The sequence below is a fragment of the Homarus americanus genome, unplaced genomic scaffold (genome assembly GCF_018991925.1).
Source record: "Homarus americanus isolate GMGI-L3 unplaced genomic scaffold, GMGI_Hamer_2.0 scaffold2539, whole genome shotgun sequence".
Taxonomy (NCBI): domain Eukaryota; kingdom Metazoa; phylum Arthropoda; class Malacostraca; order Decapoda; family Nephropidae; genus Homarus; species Homarus americanus.
Genome location: NW_024725489.1, coordinates 5362511 through 5388519, shown reverse-complemented (window position 1 = coordinate 5388519; position 26009 = coordinate 5362511). Strand labels below are relative to the sequence as shown.

At 42.9% G+C, this 26009-nt stretch overlaps 1 protein-coding gene across 3 annotated transcripts; it reads right to left on the bottom strand.

Annotated features, from left to right (window-relative positions):
* Positions 1-984: 984 nt before the first annotated feature.
* Positions 985-16289, bottom strand: LOC121865044 (gastrula zinc finger protein XlCGF57.1-like). 3 transcript variants are annotated; one of them, XM_042364370.1, is made up of 3 exons: positions 15827-16001; positions 13996-14096; positions 985-3939 (listed from the first exon to the last, which is right to left on the bottom strand). In XM_042364370.1, exon 3 carries the CDS (start codon positions 3264-3266, stop codon positions 1338-1340), a length of 1929 nt encoding a protein of 642 aa, XP_042220304.1. In that variant the 5' UTR covers positions 3267-3939; positions 13996-14096; positions 15827-16001; the 3' UTR covers positions 985-1337. The 3 variants fall into 3 exon arrangements, with proteins under 3 accessions (XP_042220304.1, XP_042220303.1, XP_042220302.1); XM_042364369.1 differs by lacking the exons at positions 13996-14096; positions 15827-16001 and adding an exon at positions 16098-16289; XM_042364368.1 differs by lacking the exon at positions 13996-14096.
* Positions 16290-26009: the final 9720 nt, after the last annotated feature.

The following is a 26009-nucleotide window of genomic DNA, read 5'->3' as shown; positions in this document are numbered from 1 at the left end:
TAACAGATTAACATTAATGCTATACGGCTACTATAAAGAAAAAATTGCATCAAATTCTTTTAATTGATTATGTAGATTAATTTTCTTTAAACGTATTTAATTCTGGTATCAGGTGACCCACAAAGAGGTTATAAAGGAAATTATTGGTGAAACATTTAAGGATTAGTAAAGATGTGAAAAGTAATTACAGATTATTAAGGATAATCAAATTCTTATCAAGATGGCCGTCTGAGTGACGTTTGCGCTTACAACACCGGCAAGCCGTTTTCTTGCGATTATTATGATTATAACACAATTTCACTTTAACACGGGTTCAATCACAATTCTAGGATGTCTTACAAATAGTATGGAATAATTTTCAATTAATACTAACCTCAAAGAGGGTGAGAATATGATGCTAGAACGAGTGACTCAGAGAGCGTGATGTTATGTCTGGTGGCGGTGGCGGTGCCTCTCTGTATCTACATGGCCAGGGTTTCCCTCGTGTATTCAGGATTAATTATTAATCCTTTTCATGATTCATCTTTCATTTTACTTATTTCATATAAATAATTAATTTTAGTAATTTTATGATAGTTTTAAAGGTATTTTGATAATGGTTAAGAATATTATAATAACAAAGTTTTCTGTGATGGATTTTTGCTATAATACGCTAAATTACGATGTATGAGCAAAAAGCTTAGTTCAAAAATGTAAAATAAAATTCTTATTATTTATTGTATTAACATCTCAGGGGGCACTACTTGATTGGATGTACATACCTGAAAAAGTTGGATGCCCACCTCACAAGGGGTCACAGCTCAAGGTTGAAGAAGCCACAAGTCCAGAAAACAATGAAGGTAATCTTTTTCCGAATGAGAATTTTGAACTCTTGGAACAGTCTGCCAGTGTTGTGACGGCACCGAGTGTGAGCTCATTCAAGACCAGACTTGACCAACACTGGGGCAGGTTCCGATATATTCAAGAGCCAGTACATGCCCAGTACCTGCCAATAGTGCGTAACAGAGACGTGACTGACCGCCCAAGCAGCTAACGAGCTGATCAGTGAAGAGGAAAAAAGTAAAATATAAAAAGAAAGCAAGTACAATTTGTCTCACCAGTGTGTACAATGTGTGTCTTCACTTTCTTTGTGGAAAAGCTATTACCACACTCTTCACAATAAATATTTTAACCAGTGTGCAGCATACACACATGTTGCTTCAGGTCACTCTTTCTGGAATAAATTTTTATCACACACTTCACACTTAAAATTTTTTTTCACCAGTGTGCACACACCTAAGTCTCTTGAGACGATCCTTTATGGAATTTTTTTACCACTCTTCTCATTGTAAAGTTTCTCAATCAGTGTGTCTAACCAAATGCCTTTTCAGACTGTTCTTTACATAGAAACCTTTCCCACACTCTTCACACTTAAAGGGTTTCTCACCAGTGTGTACAACCAAATGCTTCTTCAGACTGTTCTCTACATAGAAACCTTTACCACACTCTTCACACTTAAAAGGTTTCTCACCAGTGTGTACAACCAAATGCTTCTTCAGACTGTTCTCTGTATAGAAACCTTTACCACACTCTTCACACTTAAAAGGTTTCTCACCTTTGTGTACAAGCATGTGTACCTTCAGCCCATTCTTTAGATAATAACCTTTGCCACACTCTTCACATTTAAATTTTTTTTCACCAGTGTGTCTAAGCAAATGTTTTTTCAGATCTTCCTTTCTGGAAAAACTTTTACCACACTCTTCACACTTTAAAGGTTTCTCATCAGTGTGTACAACCAAATGCTTCTTCAGACTGTTCTTTGTGTAGAAACTTTTCCCACACTCTTCACACTTAACATTTTTCTCACCAGTGTGTACAAGCATGTGTTCCTCCAGTCGATGCTTTCTGTAGTAACTTTTCCCACACTCTTCACACTCCCAAGTTTTCTCAGCAGTGTGCACTAACATATGCATCTTGAGGAGATTCTTTCTGCAAAACGTTTTACCACACTCTTCACACTTCACAATGTTCTCAACAGTGTGCACTAACATATGGATCTTAAGATGATTCCTTTTGTAATAACTTTTATCACACTCTTCACACTTAAAAGTTCTTTCACCAGTGTGTTCAGCCATGTGTTCCTCCAGCTTCCACTTTTTGGAAAAACTTTTACCACACTCTTTACACTTAAAAATTTTCTCAGTGTGTACATCCATATGTTTCTTCAGAGTTTGCTTTTGGGAAAAACTTTTCCCACACTCTTCACACTTAAAAGGTTTTTCACCAGTGTGCATACGCAAATGTTTGTTCAGATCGCCCTTTCTGGAACAACTTTTACCACACTCTTCACACTTAAAAGTTTTCTCAGTGTGTACATCCATATGTTTCTTCAGAGTTTGCTTTTGGGAAAAACTTTTCCCACACTCTTCACATTTAAAATGTTTCTCATCAGTGTGTATAAGCAAATGTTTGCTCAGATCGCTCTTTCTGGAAAATCTTTTACCACACTCTTCACACTTAAAAGTTTTCTTAGTGTGTATATCCCTGTGTTTCTTCAGATTACTCTTTCTGGAAAAATTTTTACCACACTCTTCACACTTAAAAGGTTTCTCACCAGTGTGCACAAGCATGTGTTCCTTCAGCTTACACTGTCCGGAAAAACCTTTCCCACACTCTTCACACTTAAAAGGTTTCTCACCAGTGTGTATAAGCAAATGTTTCTTCAGATCGCCATTTCTGGAAAAACTTTTCCTACACTCTTCACATTTATATTTTTTCTCTGCAGTGAGCATATCCAAATGCTGGTTTACATGATTGTACTGTGAATAAATCCTTTTACTACACTCCAAATTGTTCTCACTGTGTACCATATGTTCCTTCAGCTGATTCTCTCTGTTATAACATTTACCAATTCCTTGGCATTTAACATTTTCCTGAGCAACAGTCACATGTTGTCTCTCATCAGAGTTACTGTTAAAACTTACATCAAATGCTTCACACTTGATATCTTTCCCATCAACAGTCACATGTTGTGTCTCATCAGAGTTACTGTTATAACTTACATCAAATGCTTCACACTTGATATCTTTCTCAGCAAGCAGAGCCACATGTTGTGTTGTTTCACAGTTACTGTCAAAGCTTTCATCAACTTCTTCATATTTAATATCTATCACATCAGCGTGTTCAGTCATATAGGTATGCGTTTGTAAAGCATCATTACCACAATATACACACACACACTTTCCCTCGTCATCATGTCTGGCCATTTGACCAACAAAATCAGCCATTTTTTACAAACTGTAATTTACAAAAGTTTGTACAAAATAATATTTCATCAATGGACAGACCATTGAGATATTATACTCAAAGTATAGAAACAATATAAATCCCAGTCGTCACAGGTAAATGGTTCCTATTCATAAGTCACCACATGTAGGTGGTTATGGAGGTTACTCTTGCACAAGGAAACCTTAACCAAAAGTTAACTTTATCTCAACAGTACACAAGCAGTGGAGACAAACACTTGCCACATTTATGTACTGTACTGTATTGGAACTTTCTCACCAGTGATCACAAGCATTAGTCACAAGGTCTTGTTTAAGGTAAAACATTACAATAATCATCATGTTGTATTTAAACAACATTTAACAGTGCAATATTTTCAGGAGAAAGATTCACTTGTGTGAACCTTCTTTTCATCCTCAGTTTCCTAGGATCACTAACTTGACTTTCATATTTGTAACTTATGATTTACACAGTTGACAATTAACATTAATCATGCTTACAAACTTCTCCTGAAGATACAGTATTCACTAATCCTCACACTGACTTATTGTACAGTTTTAAGGGACTGTTCTTGACCTGTTCTGCCTCCTGTTTTGTAGATTGTGGTGAGAGATGTCTGTGTGGGACGGCCTTCTGATGTCCCTTTGTTACATCCACCCTCTCCCACCTTTATGTCTGAAATATAATAGTTTTCGTATAGTTTGTATTCCTTGCACAAGCTGTACCTTACTCAGTATATACACCTACCTTAATTTTGTACATGTGGTGTGTATAATTGGCCCAATATATTCCAACACGGTGAAAATATATTCAGAAGCATAACTCATACACTTTAAATATCATACAGTATACTGTAGTACATTATTATTACTTCCCACTACAGCACAGATATCCTTCACTATATGAATGTTCACACGTTACATATTCTTTTACAGATATTCTATTTTAATTATATTAAACCTTTTCTTGCTAATACTAATGATGCCCCTTACTCAGCCCACCAGCCCTCACCACCTTCCCTGAAGTACTGTACCAAATTTACATTTTATTAATTTCTTTATGTCTTAGGTACTAAATTTCATACAGTAGTTTGATGCAGTCTGTTCTCTTATCACAAGTGTTTTCATTACACAAATTGGTTTTAACTCGGTGAATGCATTACAGAACTCATTTTTTACAGTGCTGATGCAATTGGGCAAACATAACTATATCAGAGAAGTATAGGTTGTGCAGCTGCTTCAGTGTAGCATCACGCAAGGTGGACACTGGTAGATACTGTACTGTTTGGGGTGGCAATTTGGTAATTAAAAATCTGTCTGGTAATGAATGAAAATTATTTGGTACAGTATTAACTGTGAATATATTCACAGTTAACATGAGTGATCATAGGGGTGAACTTGGAGGAGGGTAGTGTTGATATTGCTGCCTTTCATGACTGAATTATTACTTCACTGCAAACAATTTTATTGACCGTACTTACTGTAAATAAAGGTAAGCTATTTGGCTAATTACAGTTTTCTTTAATATATAAAAAAATGTTTGACTGTTCTGTTAATAAAAAAAAACAAAGGGCGTTGAAACACTCCATTTGGTAATGAATTTTGAGGGATCTGGTAATGACAGGAAAATCAGCCTATAACCTCTTCTTTTTATAAATAATGAGGGTCGTATTGTTGGACTCAAAACCCATATGATGGATTTGGATTAATTTCTAATACCTTTCGAGTAGTGCTGGATTCTAAGTGTACCCTGTAGTGTATTGTATACAGTATTTATATACTGTACTTATTACTCTACTTTAATGAAGAGGACCGAGATAGGAGACATAACATTTTTCAATGGCATCCTTATCACGTAGTGTTCAGTGTCGTATCACAAGCAATCTGTGCTTGTAGAGGATGAAGATCGTCTACAAGAATTCATCTATGAACAATAACTAGTTGTCAAGACACACAAGTGTTCAAAATGTGGCAGAGAATTGACAGTGAAGAATAAATATGTTTCTGTGAAAGAACCGATCGTACTCTCATGTCCACAGGTAACTGTAAAATTACACCATGCTGCTTCAAGTTATTGTAGTTGCTTTCATTGGTACCAGATATTTAAGTAAGTTATTTCTGCCTAATATGCCAGAGGACCCAGGGATGATTAGTATTATATATATTAGTTACCGATTTCAGCTTCTTTGTCAATGCATTTATAGTACCTGATCGATGCTCTTCTGTTTTCACTTTGTTTATATCTCAAGTACAGGTATTATGTTTAAGCACTTATAGCCGAGTCTCCTCCTCGTGTACCTCATGATAACAGCATTGTGGTAGAAAGTATCTCTTTTTATCCTGCGTCATCGGGCAAAGATGATGGGATATATTAGCCTTGAGTGTACAACATGTAGCAGCGTACAACACATTATATAATGCGTATTTCAGGTGAGCTGTGAAGAAAAAACAGTGGCGACGAGCGGTAACGAGCCCCCGAGACGAGAACGTGCGTCTGGCACCAACCAAGTTTGGTGGCTCAGAGGTGGAAGAAATAGAGTTCTTCTTTTGAGTTTTACCTGATAGCCACAGGAGTCACGAAGGAGGAGCAGAAGCGCGCCTTATTGGTGCATGTTGCTGGACCTGAGGTGCCACAGAAGCCCTGAACAACTACTTTTCTCCGAAAATAAAAGTGAGGTACGAGAGATTTTGTTCAGGAAATGTACTCATAATCCCAATGAATCTGTTGATACTTTTGTCACCAAATTAAAAAAGTTAGCCTCTACTTGTGAACTTACTGATGTTGAGGATGTTATTATTGATCAGGTGATTGAAAAGTGTAATTCTCATGAGTTGAGGAAACGGTTGCTGCAGGAGAAAAACCTAACATTAGATAAGATTTTGGGAATTGCCAGAGCATTAGAAGCAGCCAATTCTCAAGCTTAGACTATTGAGGGTAGATCACATAATGATTCACAGGTCAACAGAGTTTCAACCAGCACCAGTAGACAGCAAAAACCATGGCAAAAAGGTAGAAATATGAAAGCACAAGAGAAATTTAAGGGAAAACAATCTCCTAATATACATTTACAACATAGCTCATTCAGAGAATCTAAACCTAGACCTAGACAATGTTTCAGGTGTGGTAGAAAAGGTCAACATCCCAGTGATAGGGAAAAATGCCCAGCAACTGATAAGAAATGCCATAATTGTGGTCACAGAGGTCATTTCAATAACATGTGTAACTCTCGGAAAACAACTACCCTTTATCATGCAACTTGACACAACAGCAGATGTGTCAGTAATGTCTGAACAGACTGCATGTAAAATTCCTGATATATTTATAGAACCAAGCAACATAGTTCTAAGGGTTTATAACTGTCACAATATAGAAGTAATTGGTTCTACCAAGGTAAATGTTCAATGTGGCCAACAAACAGTAAAATACCTGCCCATCACCATTGTTAAAGGTCAGACATTGATGGGTTTAGATTGCTTGAAACATTTAACATTAAATTGGTCAAATATTTTTTTCTGTTCTAAAGCAAGAGCAAAAGGCAGCCTTTCCTTTAAATGAGGAGTTATTTACTGATGGACTTGGTACAGTATACTGTGAAAAATGTTAAGGCTACTTTGGCACTGAAACCAGAAGCAACATGCAAATTTCTTGCTCCTAGTCCTATTCCTTATGCTTTAAAGACGTCAGTTGAACATGAAATTAAGAGGTAAGAAGCAGAAAAGACATGGAAAAGAGTAACCTACTCAGCTTGTGGTTCACCTTTAGTTCAGTAGCAAAAAAGGGTGGTGGTGTTTGATTATGTGGAAACTATAAGGTAACACTAAACCCTCAGTTACAAGTAGCACAACACCCTCTCCCTAACCCTCCAAATATGTTTGAAGCTTTAGGAGGATGTAAGATCTTTTAAAAAATTGACTTGGAACATGCATTTCAGCAGTTAGTCACGGATGATAAGTCACAGGAGTATTGCCCAATAAACACACATTTAGGACTTTTTTGCCCTAAAAGATTGCCATATGGTGTAGCTAGTAGTCCTGTAATATGGTAATAGACCATGGACAAAATATTCAATGGGTTACCTGGTGTATTTTGTTTTGTGGGTAGGAAAATATGAAAGAGAACATCAGGAAAGATTAACGGCAGTACTGAAACGTATCCAAGAAATTGAATTGAAAATTCACAAGAATAAGTGTCGGTTTCAAGTACCATCCATTGAATATTTCGGATTCATAATTGATAAACGAGGTATACATTAGACAAATGAGAAGGTTAGAGCAGTCCAGTCTGCAAAAGTACCTTAGAATGTTAAAGAGCTACAATCTTTCTTGGGACTTGTAACATTTTATGGAAGATTTGTTAAAGATTTAACTACAATTGGAAGCCCCTTTTATCATTTACTGAATAAAGATGAACTATGGAACTGGTCAGAGGAATGTCAGCAGTCATTTGAGAAGATAAAAGCTGCAATAACATCACCAAACTTTCTTACACATTTTGAAATGGATTTGCCAGTAAAGCTAGTACATGTATGTGACGCCTCACAAGTTGGATATTGTATATTTCTAGTGATATAACGTGTAAACCTTGCTTGAATTTTAAGAACACCAAGTATTATATAGTAATTTATATGCGAGATTATGGGTAGTCATATTTCAGAACGCCAAGGTAAAATAACTTGCTTGTTTATGAGTTACGTGTGTTGGATAATCCCGTTGTCCACGGTAGTTGTTAATATAAAGAAGTGTTCAGTCATTAATTTTATGATTATTATTTTGTCACTCGGTTGAGTCACTTGTTTGATGAGATTTAGTTTGTCTTTTGTTTTATTTTTGTACATACGAGGTCTGTCCGGAAAGTATCCAGCCATTTACTATTAAAAAAAATGTTGCTTACCTAGGACAACGGCGCCTGAGTCCCCTTCAAGGTACTCCCCTTGGGACCTCACACACTTCTCCCAGCGTCCCTTCCACTTTTCAAAACAGTCTGCAAAGTCCTCTTTCGGGACCTCCATCAGCTGCCTCGTCGCATTCTCCTTAATCTCGTCCAGGCCAAACAATAACGAAGGAGTACTACATCGAAGTTTTTCGCCGGCTGAGGGATGCGGTAAGAAGAAACGGCCGCAGCTGTGGGCAAGTGGTGACTGGCAGCTTCATCATGACAATGCGCCTGCCCATTCTTCACGTCTCGTGCAGGTTTTTTTGGCAAAACATCGCATCACCCAGGTTTCTCAGCCCCCCTACAGCCCAGATTTGACTCCCTGCGACTTCTGGCATTTCTCAAAGCTAAAATCGCCGTTGAAAGGGAGGAGATTTCAGACCGGGGACGAGATTAAGGAGAATGCAACGAGGCAGCTGATGAAGATCCCGAAAGAGGACTTTGCAGACTGTTTTGAGAAGTGGAAGGGACGCTGGGAGAAGTGTGTGAGGTCCCAAGGGGAGTACTTTGAAGGGGACTAAGGCACCATTGTCCCAGGTAAGGAATATTTTTTTTAATAGTAAATGGCTGGATACTTTCTGGACAGACCTCGTAACTGATATATTTATTTTTGTTTGTTAATACAGTACAGTATATGTAATTAAATGTACTTCATGATTTTCGATATACCCCCATAGTAATGAGGTGATGATTTTGGTGGGATCTGTTGCTTGGACTTTCGATAAAAAGATAACCATAATTATTGAGTTAACTCACCTTTAAGAATAAAACACAGAGAATTTGAATTTGATTCACACTGTTACAACCTAAGAGGCCAGTCGTAACAGTAGGTATACTGCACAAACAATGCACACAGTGTAGGTATAATGTACAAACAATACACACACAGAGTAGGTATACTGTACAAGCAATGCACAGTATAGGTATTCTGTACAAACAATGCATACAGTCAGTGCCGGCCTTAAGTCAACTGCTCCCAATTGGGCCCTGCGCCTAACGGGGCCCTGCGCTAGAGTAATCTACTCTCGGCTCGTCAAGTACACACAACAACACATTGCAGGTTCTAGAGAACAGCAATTATTAAAAAATTTTATGAATTTTTACAGTCGGTAGTGTTTATTTATATTGTTTATGTTTTGAATTTTTTTTTACTGTACCTGAATTAAATAATATGTTAATTACAGAACAGCATTAAAACTTATTTCTGTGAAAAAAATTAAAAAGACAAATATGTAAATAAACGTGTAACAGCTTTTAAATATCTATAAACCTATAGTAACAGTATCGTGTGATTAAATTACTATACATTACATCTTTATGCACATGCACATCTCTGTTGCAAAATATATAGTAGGCCTATATTCAGACTCAAGTATTTAAGTTTTACAACAGGGGCCAGGGGATAAGGGTAAATTATCCCAAATGGGGTAAATCCATAAAGTTTGGTAATACTGTACATGCAACATGAGGGCCTCAGTTTCCTCGAGTTTACTCCGCATTGTTAACAAATGTTTTCTTTGGCATGGTGACTGACCAAAGTTTCTAGATGTCGTCAGATTTACGTTTGTTTCCATCTCATGGTGTGAGTGTCCCTTCCGTCGAGTGTAAACACCGCTGACTGGATCTTACTACTAGCTGAATAATTTTGTGTCACGGACCCATAAATGAGGTAAGTTTTAGTGACCAAGATATAAACCATATATCTGAAATATGAAGTCACTGATTTTCGGAAGATTACTGTAAAGAGCAGTACAAAATGTTCATAAAACATCAGGTAAAAGATGATCGTCTATCATCTTTTATCATTATGTGTGACAAAAATAACAAAAAATAAATTAATATTTTTAATAAATCATTTCACAGTCACTAAAACAAGTGGTATTGTAACTATGTACTTTTCAGAGGTGATCTACACATTTTGTTTGTTACTTGTAGGCTTACATGTATGCAATTTTATATTAAAATGTAGCTTAGATCTGTTTGGTCCATTAATTCGCATGCACTTTTTAAGCGCATATTTTTATTACTTTCCATTCTACCATAGAGATATAAAGTCCATAATAGACTTTATTTATATTTTTATGATTCTACAGACCTTGGCTGGGAACCTGGGGCCCACCAAAATTGTTCCCAATTGGGCCCCGCACCTCCTAAGGCCGGCCCTGCATACAGTGTAGGTATTATGTACAAACAATGCACATGGTGTAGGTATAATAAGAACATAAGAATGAAGGAACTGCAGCTGGCCTATTGGCCCAAACTGGGCAGTCACATTTACACCCAACCCCTATTGCTCATATATCCATCCAACCTATGTTTGAAGCTATCCGGGGTGTTCGAGTTAATGATAATGTTTGGTAACTTGTTCCATTCATCCACTACTCTATTTCCAAACCAATGTTTACCTATTTTGCGCCTAAATCTAAATTTGTCTAATTTAAAACCATCGTTACGAGTTCGCTCCTGGTTGGATAGTTTGAGTACCTTTGTAATGTCCCCTTTGTTTAGCCCTGACTTCCATTTATACACCTCTACCATATCGCCCCTCATTCTACATCTCTCAACGAAGTACAAATTAAGATGCTTTAACCTTACTCTGTACTCAAGGTTCCTAATGCCCGGGGTTAGTTTTGTCATTCTCCTCTGAATTCTTTCTAGGGATTATAGAACTGCGTAATCCAAGTGAAGTCTCATCAGCGCAAGATATAGTTTTAGGATGACCTCGCTAGTCTTGTAACTAACACTCCTTTGTATGAACCCAAGTACTTTGTTAGCCTTGTTTCGAGCAAATACACATTGTTTACTTGGCTTAAGATTCCTACTTATCATTACTCCAAAATCTTTCTCACATTCGGTATTCTCTATAACATCGTTGTTTATTTGATATCTGGTTTCTCTGTTTACATCTCCTAGACTAAGTATCTGCCATTTTTCAGACCATTTGAAAAATTTGTTTGGATCTTCCTATAGTTTTGAGGAGTCCTAGTCAGATTTAATTAAACGCCCTATTTTAGTGTCATCAGCAAATTTACTGATGTTGCTGTCTACGCCGATGTCTATGTCGTTTATGTATATAACAAATAACAATGGTCCTAGTACTGAGCCCTGGGGTACTCCACTAGTGACGTTACTCCAATCGGATCTAGTGCCGTTAATGCTCACTCTCTGTATTCTGTCCTGTAACCACACCCTAATCCATTTTAAAATATCTCCTCCAATGCCATGAGCCTCCACTTTTCTTATTAGTCTTTCATGGGGGACTCTGTCGAAGGCTTTGCTAAAGTCAAGATATACCAAATCATAGTAGTGCCCCTCGTCCACTGATTCGAAAATGACTGAAAAGAACGTTAATAGATTACAGTAGTAAGACATGAACGCCCACTTGTGAAGCCATGTTGAGAATCATTGATCAAATTGTGCTTCTCCAGGTGATTTCAAATAATTTGAAATTATTGCTTCCAGTAAAATTGCCTGCAATTGATGTTAAACTGATTGGACGGTAGTTGGAGGATAGTGATCTATCTCCCTTCTTGAAAATTGGTATTACATTCACTATCCTCCAGGATTCTGGTACTACACCCATTTTTAAGGACATGTTAAACAAATTTGCAAAGGACATACTAAGCTCTTCCTTACATTCCTTCAATACCCATCAGGACCTGGTGACTTATTAGGCTTTAGCTTGTCTATTTGCTTACTAACATAGTTACTAGACACTACTATTTCGCTTAAACTATTTTCTTCTCTCTCTGTATATAGTCGGTGCCTCGGTAATCGAGTTTAAATTTTCGGTGGTGAAAACTGTTGAAAAATGTTTATTCAGATTATTGTTCATTTCTCCGTTGTTATCAGTTAGCTCACCAGTATCTGACCGTATTGGTCCAATCTTTTCTTGTGTTTTAGGTAACGGCTACCACCAGAAGTTTTGTTGATTTTCTTTTTTTTGCTGTACTTATTGTTTGGATGATTTTAAGTACAGGTAGACAACCCTTTGTCCGAAATTCCAAAAACCGAAAAGCTCCAAAAACTGAATTTTTTTTTTTGTGGGCAAAACTTTTTTCTTTTTTTTTTAAACAGGGATTAGCCCACCCGGGCATAGATCACTGACCCACATCGGCGCCTGGGGGGGCAAAAATATTATAATAATTATTCATAGTAAATAACAATTTTAATAAAAAATACACCAAAATAAAATAATAATGATGATAATAATAATCATAAAATATAATAATAAAATTAATAATAATAATAATAATAATAATAATAATAATAATAATAATACTGTAATAATAAAATAATAATAATAATAAAGAAATACAATAATGAAAACAGATCAAGTGAGAAACACGACCTAGACCTATGAATTGTTATTATTATAATTTTTATTATATTTTTGCCACCCAGGCCCCAATGTGGGTTAGTGACTTGTGCCCAGGTAGGCTATAAAAAAAAAAAAAAAAAAAAAAAAAAAAAAAAAAAAAAAAAAAAAAAAAAAACATTCTGAAAACCGAATAATTCCAAAATCCGAAATGCCTCTGGCCCCAAGGATTTCGGATAAGGGATTGTCAACCTGTATATTAAAAGAAACGATAACTTTCTATTGTGATTTTAATTTATTTAATTTTTTTATTTACTCTATCCTGCTTGACAATGGACAAGCTGAGTGGGAATTTTTTTGTAAATTGGCAGATCAATGGACAAAGAAAATGGTATGATATTTTGAAATAAATTGGGCCCAAAAGTGTCAAAAATAAGGGTTAAAGTTGCTAAAAAGTCACGTGACTGTGAAAAGCTCTGTGATTGGTTGCAACGTCACTGGTTGGGGTGAACTTCCCAGCAGGAGGCAGCCAGGTTTTCTTGTTCAACCTTCTCGGCTGATCGGTTCAGTATATATAAATATTATTGGATAATTAATTGTGCTTTATTGTGCAACACAATAATAATATTTTGAAGATACAGTATAAATATTACTAAACACAAACTAATTCAATGGGTATTAGCTGCCCACACAACAAATTTCATAGTACCTGTATAAACATTCCAAACAATATTGTAATTATTTTGGTTTTGGGGAACCTTAAGATTCTAACTATGGGATTAAGCACGTTAAACAATAAGACACATTATTTCTATGGGATTTCTGTCGCAAAACATTTTTCAATCGCATAAGAAAGTACAGGGTATGATGAGTTACAAGGTTAGCTCAACATACATCGGTAAAAGGTGTAATAACTCAAAACTAGTGATTTCTAATAGAATTGAAGGTCAAGTACAGGGATGACCAAAACTTAAAATTTAACCATTATAGCCTACCTCGAATCAAAACATCATAATACTTACGGTAGTTATAGTAAAATTTTACCCATCAATTAATATAAATGATGATATATCCCAGTAGTTCATTAGTCAATCATCAAAACAGTAACAGCACTATGTTGTCATGTTTAGCTAGCATCAGGCATTATCAAAAAGTCCAGACAATGTCATCACTTCTAAATTTACTCGTATCTCCATCTAGTACTGATATACTTCGTAAATGCACTGAAAAAAAAAAAGAGAAAGTCTACCAGGTAAGAGTACATGACAGCTGAGCTGGTGTGAACAAGGAAGTTTTTTATGTTCAAAAGACCATAAGAATGGAGGACACTGCAGCAGGCCATACTGGGCATTCTAAATTACACCCAAACCCTATCGCTCATAAATCCATCCAACCTATGTTTAAAGATGCTTTTCACAGCATATTTCTTCACTTATAAAATGTCCATGACTTTGCCATAAAAAAACACCCTTAAAATTTACCTGAATGTGGAATTTGGGATCTGAAGAGGCCATCCTTTCTACTACCTACGATTGCAGCCCAGCGGTGTTTGAAGCTAGTGATGTCATAGCAAATCTCAGTCCTGTTTCCAGAGAAATAAAGTTATCTCGACTATTATAGCAGGACTTTAAACTTTTATTACAAATTATATACCGTATCACTCTACGAACGTGGCAGTGTATTTCTTGTGTTCGCCCAGAACTGTCAACTCGTCCATTCTCTTCCTGGCACCATTTTTGTTGTTTACCTTGCCGAATACCCCTTCAAGGGACGTTTCCTACAAATGATGGTGAACGCTTTCACGTATTCCTCCTCGGCATTGCTGATGTATATCAACCTCAATATTAAGGTAAGTTGTTTAACACATAAATTAATGATAATGCATAGAACCTAATAGAACCTGACCTAATAAACTCATAGGTTGGGTATGTTAGGTCAGGTTCGATTAGGTTCTATGCATTAGTGTGTATACAAAATTCAACCAATTCAGACAATTCCTTTTGGTGGTCACCCTGTTCTACACCTTTACCAGAACTTACTATGATATGGTGAAATTTTAATAATTTTCTGGACTTGAGATGATACGGCCTCATTGGCGCTATGCAGCCCTGGCGGGTTAGTCCTATGTATTATTAACCACCTAAATTTCTGACGAAAACAGAATAATTTATCTTTCTTTCTCCCTATATAAGACTCAATATATCCGCTGGTGCTGGCACCTAAATATTAACCCACAAGGACAGTGTAGATATACAATGTACACAGCTGGTGTAAGTATACTGTAATGTACAGTTGCCAGCAAAAGTTCTCCCACAGCCCTGTGTAGCAAGTTTGTGGGAGGACTTGGTATTATTTTACTTTTGGACATACTGTAGCACCCCTGAAAGTTATAAACTACTGAAACATTTAGATTTTGCTATTCTGAGCATTTTGAACCCCATAGTACTATATACATGGGAGACATGGATAATAGCGACACAATCAAATTTAATTGACTTTAAGTAGTTTTCAGTCTTCGTCTGTGAGGTGATGTTATCAGCACATCACGCATGCGCAATGTTGATGGACGTCATCCAGTCGAGACCAATGAGGTATCGATATCATCATGCGAATTTTTTTCGACCAATCACATTTTTTTTTTCAAAGGAAGCAGCCTGGGTATGATTTTAATTTCATTGACCAGTTTCACAATGGCCGTGGTGAAGGTTGGTTGTCGTTTGTGCTCCTATGATTATTTTAAGTTTATTACCAAGTTTTATGAGAAAGACAATCATTCTATCCATTTCTTACGTTTCCCTGATCCTTCCACTTCTAATTAAGGCATTGTACTTTCAGACATGGCGCACCCCAAAGTTTTTACTACTGAAACATTTAGGTTAGTTTAAGCCCCGGCTAGTGTTCAGGTTAGGCCTACCAGGGGTTCGGGGACAGAGACCCCGGCTAGGAGTTAGGTTAGTTTTTGTTAGGTCAGACGACTTGTGTTCGTTTTCTCCCCCACCCAAAAAACCCGATTTCCCAGGCTCTCCTCCATTACTGTTTGGGGGGGGGGGAGGGACTAGCAATTTCCGCCAAAAATGAAGGTCAGATCCGTTTAAAACACACCAAAACACACTGGAAAAACATATTGGTCAACCCCTAGGGACTCATGACCTGAAGTAAAAAATTACCGAGGACTTTGGCTGGCAACTGTACATACAGTGCAGTGTAAGTATACAATACACAGATAGTGTAGCAGTACATATTGTGAAGGTACACAAGAAGGGCGAGGTTTACCTAATCTCTCTCAATAAACAAAGTAATGAGTAAACCCACCTGATGTAGTCAGTGAGGAAGAGCATGTTAAGTAAAGTCATTACTTGTTGTTTGTTAGCACTGCTAGTTGCTGCACCAAACGCCATCGGAATGAGAATTATAAACTCTTTAGGACAACCTGCCAGGGAGTGTTGTGACGGCACCGAGTGAGAGCTCCAGCAGTGTTGCCAGATGGTTAGAAATATGGCTAACTCTACTGTGCATACATATCAAAATAGAAATTGAAGGAAACTACGTATTTTAATGTTTTCCATACTAGTTCTTTTCTTACCTTTTAGTTACATATCTTGTTATATAATTTTTAGCACGGTCATAGTCGTCTTCATTTCTTCAGTGGACGATGTTGATGGCTTGTCTGGTGCACTGTTCATACTTCTGACTTGAATCATCTCAAATCTCGCATACACGCCACACAACGAGAGGCATTCAACGAAAATTGGACACACCTGAAACAACGGGGTAGTATCACACTATGACGCTGTAACCGGTGACGACAACCGCCACTACAAAGAATATCAATCCCTGACTCGATCTCAACAGCTTATATACATGAGACTGCGCCTAGGGTACAGGTACCTATGGGAGTACATTGGCAACCCTGAGCCTCACCGCACTGTTTGTAAACTTTGTGGCCAACCCGACTCTCACACCCTCTCTCACTTGCCCTATGACCTCCTCCTACAGGTCCCCAGCCGTTACCAACACCTCTTCCCTCCCAGACCAGATATCCCTCCTCCTAGTCACAGGCCTGGCATTTGACATTATTAGGGACCTGCCACTCTTTGCCATAAACAGATAAAATGTACCGGGAACTTTCCCCCTCACACACTCATCATTCTCTCACTTTATGTAACTTGACAAAACCTATGACCCTTCAGGCTTTTACGCCCTTAATGTACGAGTCATAAAGGCAAGTATGAACTTTTCATACTTCCCTGTTGGGCACTGTAAACGCTTCTGCGCTTCACCTTGCACAGGATGTAAGGGGGTGCCCAATAAACTAGCCCCCTCGGGGGCAAATCTGAAATCTGAATCTCCTGACTTGAGGTTACAAGGCCGAGAACATCATTTGGAGTCATATGCTATGCAAGTTTGTGATATCCTTTTAAGGCCATAGCGAATGTGAAGTAATGCATTAATGGTGTCCGTTTTCATTTTATTCCTTAGCTTACTCTTAACCAAATTCATTTGGCTAAACATTCTTTCGATTTCTGCATTGGAGTGTGACAAACTTAGGATAGGTAAAGCAGCTGATGACAACTCTAGGTAAGGATTTGAGTTTGAATCATCTTTGTACCTGCGGACTTCAGCCCAAAATTTTACTGTGTCCTGGGCTTCACATCATTTTACTAGTGTTATATTTGACCACTGGAGTTCAATTTTTGTAGTCTTCTCCACTAACACTCAAAGATTCTAGAAGAGGGGCAATGGAGTTTTTACTACATGCAAAGCATTTGAGATACTTAACAGTGAAATTGTTTTCAATACTCGTACATAATCTGGGAGTCTGGTTTTGCTCTCGCTCCTTTGACAGATGCACTGGCAATTCTGATAAAATTTTCTCAATTTCATAACCAAGATACAGTTTTGGTGCTAAATACTCCCTTAAGTTGCAGGTGAAAGAATCTATGAAATGTTGATGAGATAGTAGTATCACTCTATTCACCAGCGTTTCAATCAGAAGTGTCAGATTGTCCAATAACTTTGTGGGATCAGTCATTAGATTAAAATATTTTGTGCACTCTTTGAAGGTCACTTAAAATACTTACAAAACTGCATGTAGGCATGGTTGAATTCATCACTGTACATGACATGTAACATTTCTGATGTATAGCACCTTTCAGACGATTTTGCAATACCAAAATGTGCTTTCACCTCTAACCATTGGTAACATAGTCTTTGCACTGCAGAAGCATTAGACAGCCAACGGGTCTGGGAGGTGGAGTTGGTGTTAGAGGTGGGGTTGGTGTTAGAGGTGGGGTTGGTGTTAGAGGTGGGGTTGGTGTTAGAGGTGGGGTTGGTGTTAGAGGTGGGGTTGGTGTTAGAGGTGGGGTTTAGTGGTAGAGGTGGGGTTGGTGTTAGAGTGGGGTTGGTGTTAGAGTGGGGTTGGTGTTAGAGGTGGGTTGGTGTTAGAGGTGGGGTTGGTGGTAGAGGTGGGGTTGGTGGTGGAGGAGGTGGTGTGGTGGAGGTGGTGTTAGGTGGTGGAGGTGGTGGTGTTAGTGGTGGAAGAGGTAGTGTTAGTGGTGGTGGTGTTGGTGGTGGAGGGCTGGTGTTGGTGGTGGAGGGCTGGTGTTAGTGGTGGAGGTGGTGGTGGTGGTGGAAGAGTGATGTTGAGTGGTGGAGGTGGTATTAGAGGAAGAGGAGGTGGTATTAGTGGAGGTAAAGGTGTTAGTGGTGTGGTGGTGTTAGTGGTGGAGGGAGGTGGTGTTGGTGGTGGGAGGTGGTGGTGTTAGTGGTGGAGAAAGGAGTGTTAGTGGTGGAGGGTGCTGTTAGTGGGGTGGAGGTGGTGGTGTTAGTGGTGGAAGGTGGTGTTAGTGGTGGAGGTGGTGTTGGTGGTGGAGTGGGATGGTGTTAGTGGTGGAGGAGGTGGTGTTGAGAGGTGGTGGTGTTAGTGGTGGGTGGTTGTGTTGGTGGTGAGGGTGGTGGTGTTTGGTGGTGGAGTTGGTGGTGTTAGTGGTGGAGGTGGTGGTGTTAGTGGTGGAGGAGGTGGTGTTAGTGGTGCAGGGGTGGTGTTAGTGGTGGGTGGTGTTAGTGGTGGGGTGGTTGTGTTAGTGGTGGAGGCGGTGGTGTTGGTGGTGGGGTGGTGGTGTGAGGGTGTTGGGGGAGGTGGTTGTGTTAGTGGTGGAGGTGGGTTGGTGGTGGAGGTGGTGTTAGTGGTGCAGGTGGTGGTGTAGTGGTGGAGGTGGTGGTGGTGAGTGGTGGAGGCGGTGGTGTTGAGTGGTGGAGGTGGTGTTGGTGGTGGAGGTGGTGTTGGTGAAGTGGGTGGTTTGTGTTGGTGGTGGGCGGTGGGTGTTAGTGGTGGAGGTGGTGGTGGTGTTAGTGGGGGTGGTTTGTGTTAGTGGTGGAGTAGTGTTTGTGGTGCAGGTGGTGGTGTTAGTGGTGCAGGTGGTGGTGTTAGTGGTGGAGGTAGTGGTGTTAGTGGTGGAGGTGGTTGTATTAGTGGTGGAGTGGTGGTGGTGTAGAGGTGGGTGGTTGTGTTAAAGTGGTGGGTGGTGGTGTTGGTGGTGGAGGTGGTGGTGGAGGTGGTGGTGTTAGGTGGAGGTGGTTGTGTTGGGGTGGGTGGTTGTGTTGGTGGTGGGTGGTGGTGTAGGTGGTGGAGTGGTGGTGGTGGTGTTGGGGTGGAGGTGGTTGTGTTGGTGGTGGAGGTGGTGGTGTTGGTGGTGGGTGGTGGGGTGTTGGTGGTGGAGGTGGTGGTGGTGTGGTGCAGGTGGTGGTGGTGGGGGTGGTTGTGTTGGTGGTGGAGGTGGGTGGGTGTTGGTGGTTGGAGTGGTGGTGTTGGTGGTGGTGTTGGAAGTGGTGGTTGTGTTGAGTTGGTGAGGTGATTGGTGTGTTGCAGAGATGGTGGTGGAGTGGTGGTGGTTGATGGTGGAGGTGTTGGTGGTGGATGTAGTTGGTTGGTGGGGTGGTTGGATGTGGGTGGAGTTGGTGGTGCTGGTGGTGGGTGGTGGTGTTGGTGGTGGAGGGGTGTGGTGTTGGTGTGGGTGGAGGTGGTGGTGTTGGTGGTGGAGGTGGTGTCGGTGGTGGGGTGGTGGTGTTGGTGAGGTTGGAGATGGTGGGGTGTTGGTGGTGGGTGTGGTGGTGTTGGTGGTGTGGTGGTGTTGGTGGTTGGGTGGTGGTGTTGGTGGGGTGGGTGGTGGTGTTGGTGGTGGGTGTTAGTTGGGTGGTGGTGTTGGTGGTGGAGGTGGTGGTGTTAGTGGTGGAGGTGGTGGTGTTGGTGGTGGAGTGGTGGTGGTGTGGTGGAGGAGGTGGTGTTAGTGGTGGAGGGTGTTAGTGGTGGGTTCGTGGGTTATGAGTGGTGGAGGTGGTTGTGTGTATTTGATTGGAATGGTGGTGTTGGTGGGTGGAGGTGGTGTTGGTGAGTGGGTGGAGGTGGTGGTGTTGGTGGTGGATGGAGGTGGTGTTGAGTGTGGTGGAGGTGGTGTGGTGGTGGTGGTGGTGTTGTGGTGGAGGTGGTGGGGTTGGTGGTGGAGGTGGTGGTGTTAGTGGTGGGGTGGTTGTGTTGGTGGTAGAGTTGGTGGTGTTGGTGGTGGAGGTGGGTGGTGGTGGAGTGGTGGAGAGGTGGTGGTGTTAGTGGTGGAGGTGGTGGTGGAGGTGGTGTTAGTGGTGGGAGGAGGTTGTGTTGGTGTGGTGGAGGTGGTTGTGTTAGTGGTGGAGGTGTGGTTGTGTTAGTGGTGGAGGTGGGGTAGTGGTGGTGGTGGAGGTGGTGGTGTTAGTGGTGGAGGTGGTGTTAGTGGTGGAGGTGGTGTTAGTGGTGGAGGTGGGTTGGTGGTGGAGTGAGTGTTGAGTGGTGGAGGTGGTGGTTGTGTTGAGTGGTGGGCGGTGGTGTTAGTGGTGGGTGGTAGTGTTGGTGGTGGAGTGAGTGGTGTTGAGTGGTGGGGTGTTTGTGTTAGAGTAGTGTTGGTGGTTGGAGTGGTGGTTGTGTTGGTGTGGTGGAGGTGGTGGTTGTGTAGTGGTGGGGCGGTGGGGTGGTGGTGGAGGTGGTGGGTTAGTGTGGTGGTGGTGGTTTGTGTTGGTGGTGGAGGTGGTGTTGGTGGTGGAGGTAGTTGGTGTTGAGGTGGTTTTGGTGGTGGTGTTAGTGGTGGAGGTGGTGGTGTTAGAGTTGGGAGGTGGTTGTGTTGGTGGTGGTGGTGTTGGTGGTGGGGTGGTGGTGGTTAGTGGGTGGGTGGTGGTGTTAGTGGTGCAGGTGGTGGTGTTAGGTGGAGTTGGTTGTGTTGGTGGTGGAGGTGGGTGATGTTGGTGGTGGAGTTGGTGGTGTTGGTGGTGGGTGGTGGTGTTGGGGTGGGTGGTGTTGGTGGTGGAGGTGGTGGTGTTGGTGGTGGAGATGATGGTGGGTGGTGGTGTTGTGGGTGGAGGTGTTGGTGGTGGGTGGTTGGTGCAGATGGTGGAGTTGGTGGTGCTTTAGTGGTGGAATTGGTGGTGTTGGTGGTGGAAGTTAGAGTTAGTGGTGGAGGTGGGTGTCAGGTGGTGGAGGTGGTGTTGAGGTGGTGGAGTGGTGGTGTTGGTGGTGGGTGGTGGTTTTAGTGGTGGGGTTGGTGGTGTTGGTGGTGGAGGTGGTTTGTGTTGTTGGTGGAGATGGTGGTGGAGGTGGGTGTGTTAGTGGTGGAGGTGGTGGTGTTAGTTGGAGGTGGTGGTGTGTGGGGTGGAGGGGTTGTGTTGGTGGTGGTGATGGTGTTAGTGGTGGTGATGGTGTTAGTGGTGGAGGTGGTGGTGTTGGTGGGTGAGGGTGGTGTTGGTGGTGGAGGTGTTGGTGTTGGTGGTGTTGTTGTGAGTGGAGGTGGGTGTTGGTGGTGGAGGTGGTGTTAGTGGTGGTGATGGTGTTGGTGGTGGAGGTGGTGGTGTTGGTGGTGGGAGGTGGTGTTAGTGGTGGAGGAGGTGGTGTTGGTGGTTGTGATGGGTGTTGGTGGTGGTTGGGTGGTGGTGAAGTGGTGGTGGGTGGTGGTTTTGGTGGTGGTGTTGGTGGAGGTGTGTTGGTGGTGGAGGTGGTGTTGAGTGGTGGTGATGGTGTTGGTGGTGGTGGGTGGTGTGTGAGTGGTGGAGGTGGTGTTAGTGGTGGAGGTGATTGTGTTGGTGGTGGAGGTGGTGGTGTTGGTGGTTGGAGGTGGTGGTTTTGGTGGTGGTGGAGGTGGTGTTGGTGGGTGGAGGAGGTGGTGTTGGTGGTGGTGATGGTGTTGTGGTGGGTGGAGGTGGTGTTGGTGGTGGAGGTGGTGTTGGTGGTGGAGGTGATTGTGTGTTAGTGGTGGAGGAGGTGGTGTTGGTGGTTTGTGATGGTGTTGGTGGTGGTGATGGTGTTGGTGGTGGAGGTGAGTGTTGGTGGTTGTGATGAGTGGTGGTGGGTGGTGGTGGTGGTAGTGGTGGTGGGTGGTGGTTTGGTGGTGGTGGTGGTGGAGGAGTGGAGTGGTGGTGGTGGAGTGATTGTGTTGGTGGTGGGTGATGGTGTTGGTGGTGGAGGTGGTGTGTTGGTGGTGGAGGTGGTGTTGGTGGTTGTGATGGTGTTGGTGGTGGAGGTGGTGGTGTTGGTGGTGGGTGGTGGTTTTGGTGGTGGTGTTAGTGGAGGAGTGAGTGTTGTGAGTGGTGGAGGTGGTGTTGGTGGTGGTATAGTGTTGTTGGTGGTGGAGGAGGTGGTGGTGGTGGTGGAGGGGTGGTGGTGGTGGTGGGTGGTGTGGTGGTGGAGGTGGTGGTGTGTTGGTGGTGGAGGTGGTGGTGTTGGTGTGGTGGGTGGTGTGTTTGGCTATGGTTTGATGTCAGACCTCCTTGTTAACACTTGCTGAATGGAATGTTGGCGAGTCGCTGGTACCTCTGATGCAGCTGGGTGAAAATCAGGTAATCTCGTATGCCTTCGATACAGTCGTAGGTGGTTGATACTTGAAATCGTACAGCTGTCCTAGGTTGTTTTGTAATTCTCCAAGCTTGCAAGTTAAACAAGAACACAGGTACTGAACTGTTCTCCTCACTCATTGTTACAGTTTTAAAGATAAAACACATGGTGATTTTCTAGTTATATGGGTAGTCATGCTGCAATTATTTGGTATTGACAGACTAATAAGCATTAGCTATTAGCAAAATATGTTAATGGTAGCTAATATAATCAGAGAGTACAGACTGGAGGCTGATCTCCATGTGGCTTTTGAGTACCATGTCTGGCTGTGAACTGGGAAACTGGTTGTCCTCTCTTGAGTCTGGTGGTTGGAGAGTACCGATCATACACAGACATTATCTAAAACACTCACACAGGAGGTTGAGTCTGTAGATTTATGGGCTGAATACACGAGAGGTGTTAATGAACAAATGTTTGACTATCACCCAGAGTGTGACCAAATAGACTTATATAGTTGTATGCTCAATAGTCTGGGTGATAGAATGTATATAGTGAATATATGTCTTAGCCCATATTATATATTATGTGACAGAGGCTAATATAGGTTGTGTGGAGTGGTGGAGGTGTGTGGTGGTGGAGGTGGTGGTGTGAGTGGTGGAGGTGGTGGTGAGTGGTGGAGGTGGTGGTGTTGGTGGTGGGTGGTGGTGTTGGTGGTGGAGGTGGTGGTGTGGTGGTGGAGGTGGTGGTGTTGGTAGTTGGGTGGTGGTGGTGTTGTGTGGTGGAGGTGGTGGTGTTGGTGGTGGGTGGGTGGAGGTGGTGGTGTTGGTGTGGAGTGGTGGTGTTGGTTGTGGGTGGTGGTGTTGGTGGTTGGGTGGTGGTGTTGGTGGTGGAGGTGGTGGTGTTGGTGGTGGGTGGTGGTGGTGGGTGGAGGGTGGGTGTGGTGGGTGGGGTGGTTGGTTGGTGGTTGGGTTGGGGTGTTGGTGGTGGAGGTGGGGTTGGTGGGTTGGGTTGGTTGGTTGGTGTTAGTGGTGATAGGAAGGTAAGCGGTGGAGGTGGTGGTGTTAGTGGTGGAGTGGCGGTGTTATTGTGGTGGAGGTGGCGGTGTTAGTGGTGGAGGTGGTGGCGTTAGTGGTGAGGTGTTGGTGGTGGAGGTGGTGTTAGTGGCGGAGGTGGTGTGGTGGTGTTAGTGGTGATGCGGTGGCGTTAGTGGTGATAGTTGTGGTGGTGTTAGTGGTGGAGGTGGCGGTGTTAGTGGTGATGCGGCGGTGTTAGTGGTGGAGGTGGTGGTGTTAGTGGGATAGTCGGTGGAGGTGCTGGTGGTGTGAGGTGGTGGTGTTGTTAGTGGTGGAGGTGGTGGTGTTGTTGGTGGTGATGTGGTGGGGCTAGTGGTGGAGTGTGTTGCGTGGAGTGTGGTGTTGGTGGTGGTGGTGGTGTTAGGTGGTGGAGGTGGTGTTGTTAGTGGTGGGTGGAGGTGGCGGTGTTAGTGGTGGAGGTGGTGGTGTTAGTGGTGGAGGTGGCGGTGTTAGTGGTGGAGGTGGCGGTGTTAGTGGTGGGTGGAGGTGGCGGTGTTAGTGGTGGAGGTGGCAGTACGTCAGTGTTGGAGGTGGTGTTAGTGGTGGAGGTGGCAGTGTTAGTGGTGTGATGTAGTGGTGTTAGTGGTGGAGTGGTGACGGTGTTGGTGTGGTGAGTGTGGCGGTGTTAGTGGTGATGCGGCAGTGTTAGTGGTGATGCAGTGGTGTTAGTGGTGGTGGAGATAGTGGTGTTAGGTGGTGAAGGTGATGCTGTTAGTGGTGGTGAAGGTGGTGGTGAGGTGGTGGTGATAGTGGTGGCGAAGGTGGTGTTGTTAGTGGTGGAGGCAGGTGTTGTTGGTGGTGGAGGTGGTGTTGTTAGGGGTGGTGGAGGTGGCAATGCGGTGGAGGTAGTGGTGCGGTGGTGGAGGTGGTGGTGTTAGTGGTGGTGGTGACGGTAAAGAGGTGGTGATGGTGTTAGTGGTGGAGGTGGTGTTAGTGGTGATGCGGCAGTGTTAGTGGTGGAGTGGGTGTTGAAAGCGTGGTGAGATAGTGGTGTTAGTGGTGAAGGTGATGTTGTTAGGTGGTGGTGTTAGTGGTGGTGAAGGTGGGTGGTGGAGGTGATGGTGATGGTGGTGGTGTTCGTGGTGGTGAAGGTGGTGTTGTTAGTGGTGGAGGTGTTGTTAGTGGTGGAAAGGTGGTGTTGTGGTGAGGCGGCGTTAGTGGTGGAGGTGGTGGTGTTAGTGGTGGAGGTGGTGTTAGTGGTGATGCAGGCGTTAGTGGTGATGGGGTGGTGTTAGTGGTGAGGTGGTGGCGTTAGTGGTGGAGGAGGTGTTAGTGGTGGAGGTGGTGGTGTTAGGTGATGGAGGTGGCAGGTTAGTGGTGGAGGTAGTATGCTGGTGGTGGAGGTGCTGGAAAGTTAGTGATGGAGGCGGTGTTAGTGATGGAGTGGCGGTGTCAGGAGGTGGTGGCGTTAGTGGTGGAGGTAGATGTTAGTGGTGGTGGAGGTGGTGATGTTAGTGGTGGTGGAGGTGGTGATGTTAGTGGTAAAGCAGTGGTGGAGGTGGTGGTGGTGTTAGTGGTGGAGGTGGTGGAGGTGGTGGTGTTAGTGGTGGAGGTGGTGGCATTAGTGGTGGAGGTATGTGTTAGTAGTGGAGGTGGTGGTGGTGTTAGTGGTGGTGTTAGTTGGTGCTTGGTGTTAGTGGTGGAGGTGGTGGTGTTGGAGGTGGTGGTGTTGGAGGTGTTAGTGGTGAAGGTGTTGGTGGTGGTGTTTTGGAGGTGGTGACGTTAGTGGTGGTGGTGGTGTTAATAGTGGAGGTGTTGGTGTTAGTGGTGGTGTTAGTGGTGGAAGAGGTGATATTAGTGGTGGGGGTGGCAGTGTTAGTGGTGAAGGTGGAGGTGTTAGTGGTGGAGGTGGTAGTGTTAGTGGTGAAGGTGGTGGAGGAGGTGGTAGTGTTAGTGGAGGTGGCGGTGTTGGAGGTGGTGGTGGATTAATTTCTGCAAGAAATACCAGCATTGGACATGAGACGACTGAAAGAAGGTGATGTTTAGTGATAAAAGCACCTTTAGGCTGGTGAGGGGTGCCTTGAAGATCATGCGTTGGCCCAAGAATGTAGCGCGGTACTCTCTAAAGTACACCGTCAAGACAGTGATGCATCCAGATAGTGTGGGGTGCTTTTAGTGGTTGCGAGGGCAGGGAAGGTCTGTACTTCCTTCCCAAGAATGTCACGATGAAGGGAACTAATTATATCGAGGTATTAAGGGACCATATGCTACCGTTTTGGCCAATCCATCAATGTCATCTTTTCATGCATGATGGTGCTCCTGCCCACAAGTCAAAAACAGTCACAAAGTTCCTCAGTGACAATGAAATTGATGTGTTAGAGTGGCCTGGTAACTCCCCCGACTTAAACCCGATCGAAAACACTTGGAATGTGATGAAAAACAAGATTCAAGAGGCCAGACCCAGCAACATCAAGGACCTGCAGGAGCTGAAAAAGTTGTGGGTCAACATGGACATCATCTACTTTGCCAACCTCGCCCAATCAATGCCAAAACGACTGCAGATGGTATTGAAAACGAAAGGTAACATGACCAAATACTAAATGTAAGGTAAATACTGTAATAAACGTCACGTAAG

Bases quoted from the DNA above. Each gene is read 5' to 3' on its own strand.
- LOC121865044 (XM_042364369.1), bottom strand. From the start codon at position 3,266: ATGGCTGATTTTGTTGGTCAAATGGCCAGACATGATGACGAGGGAAAG.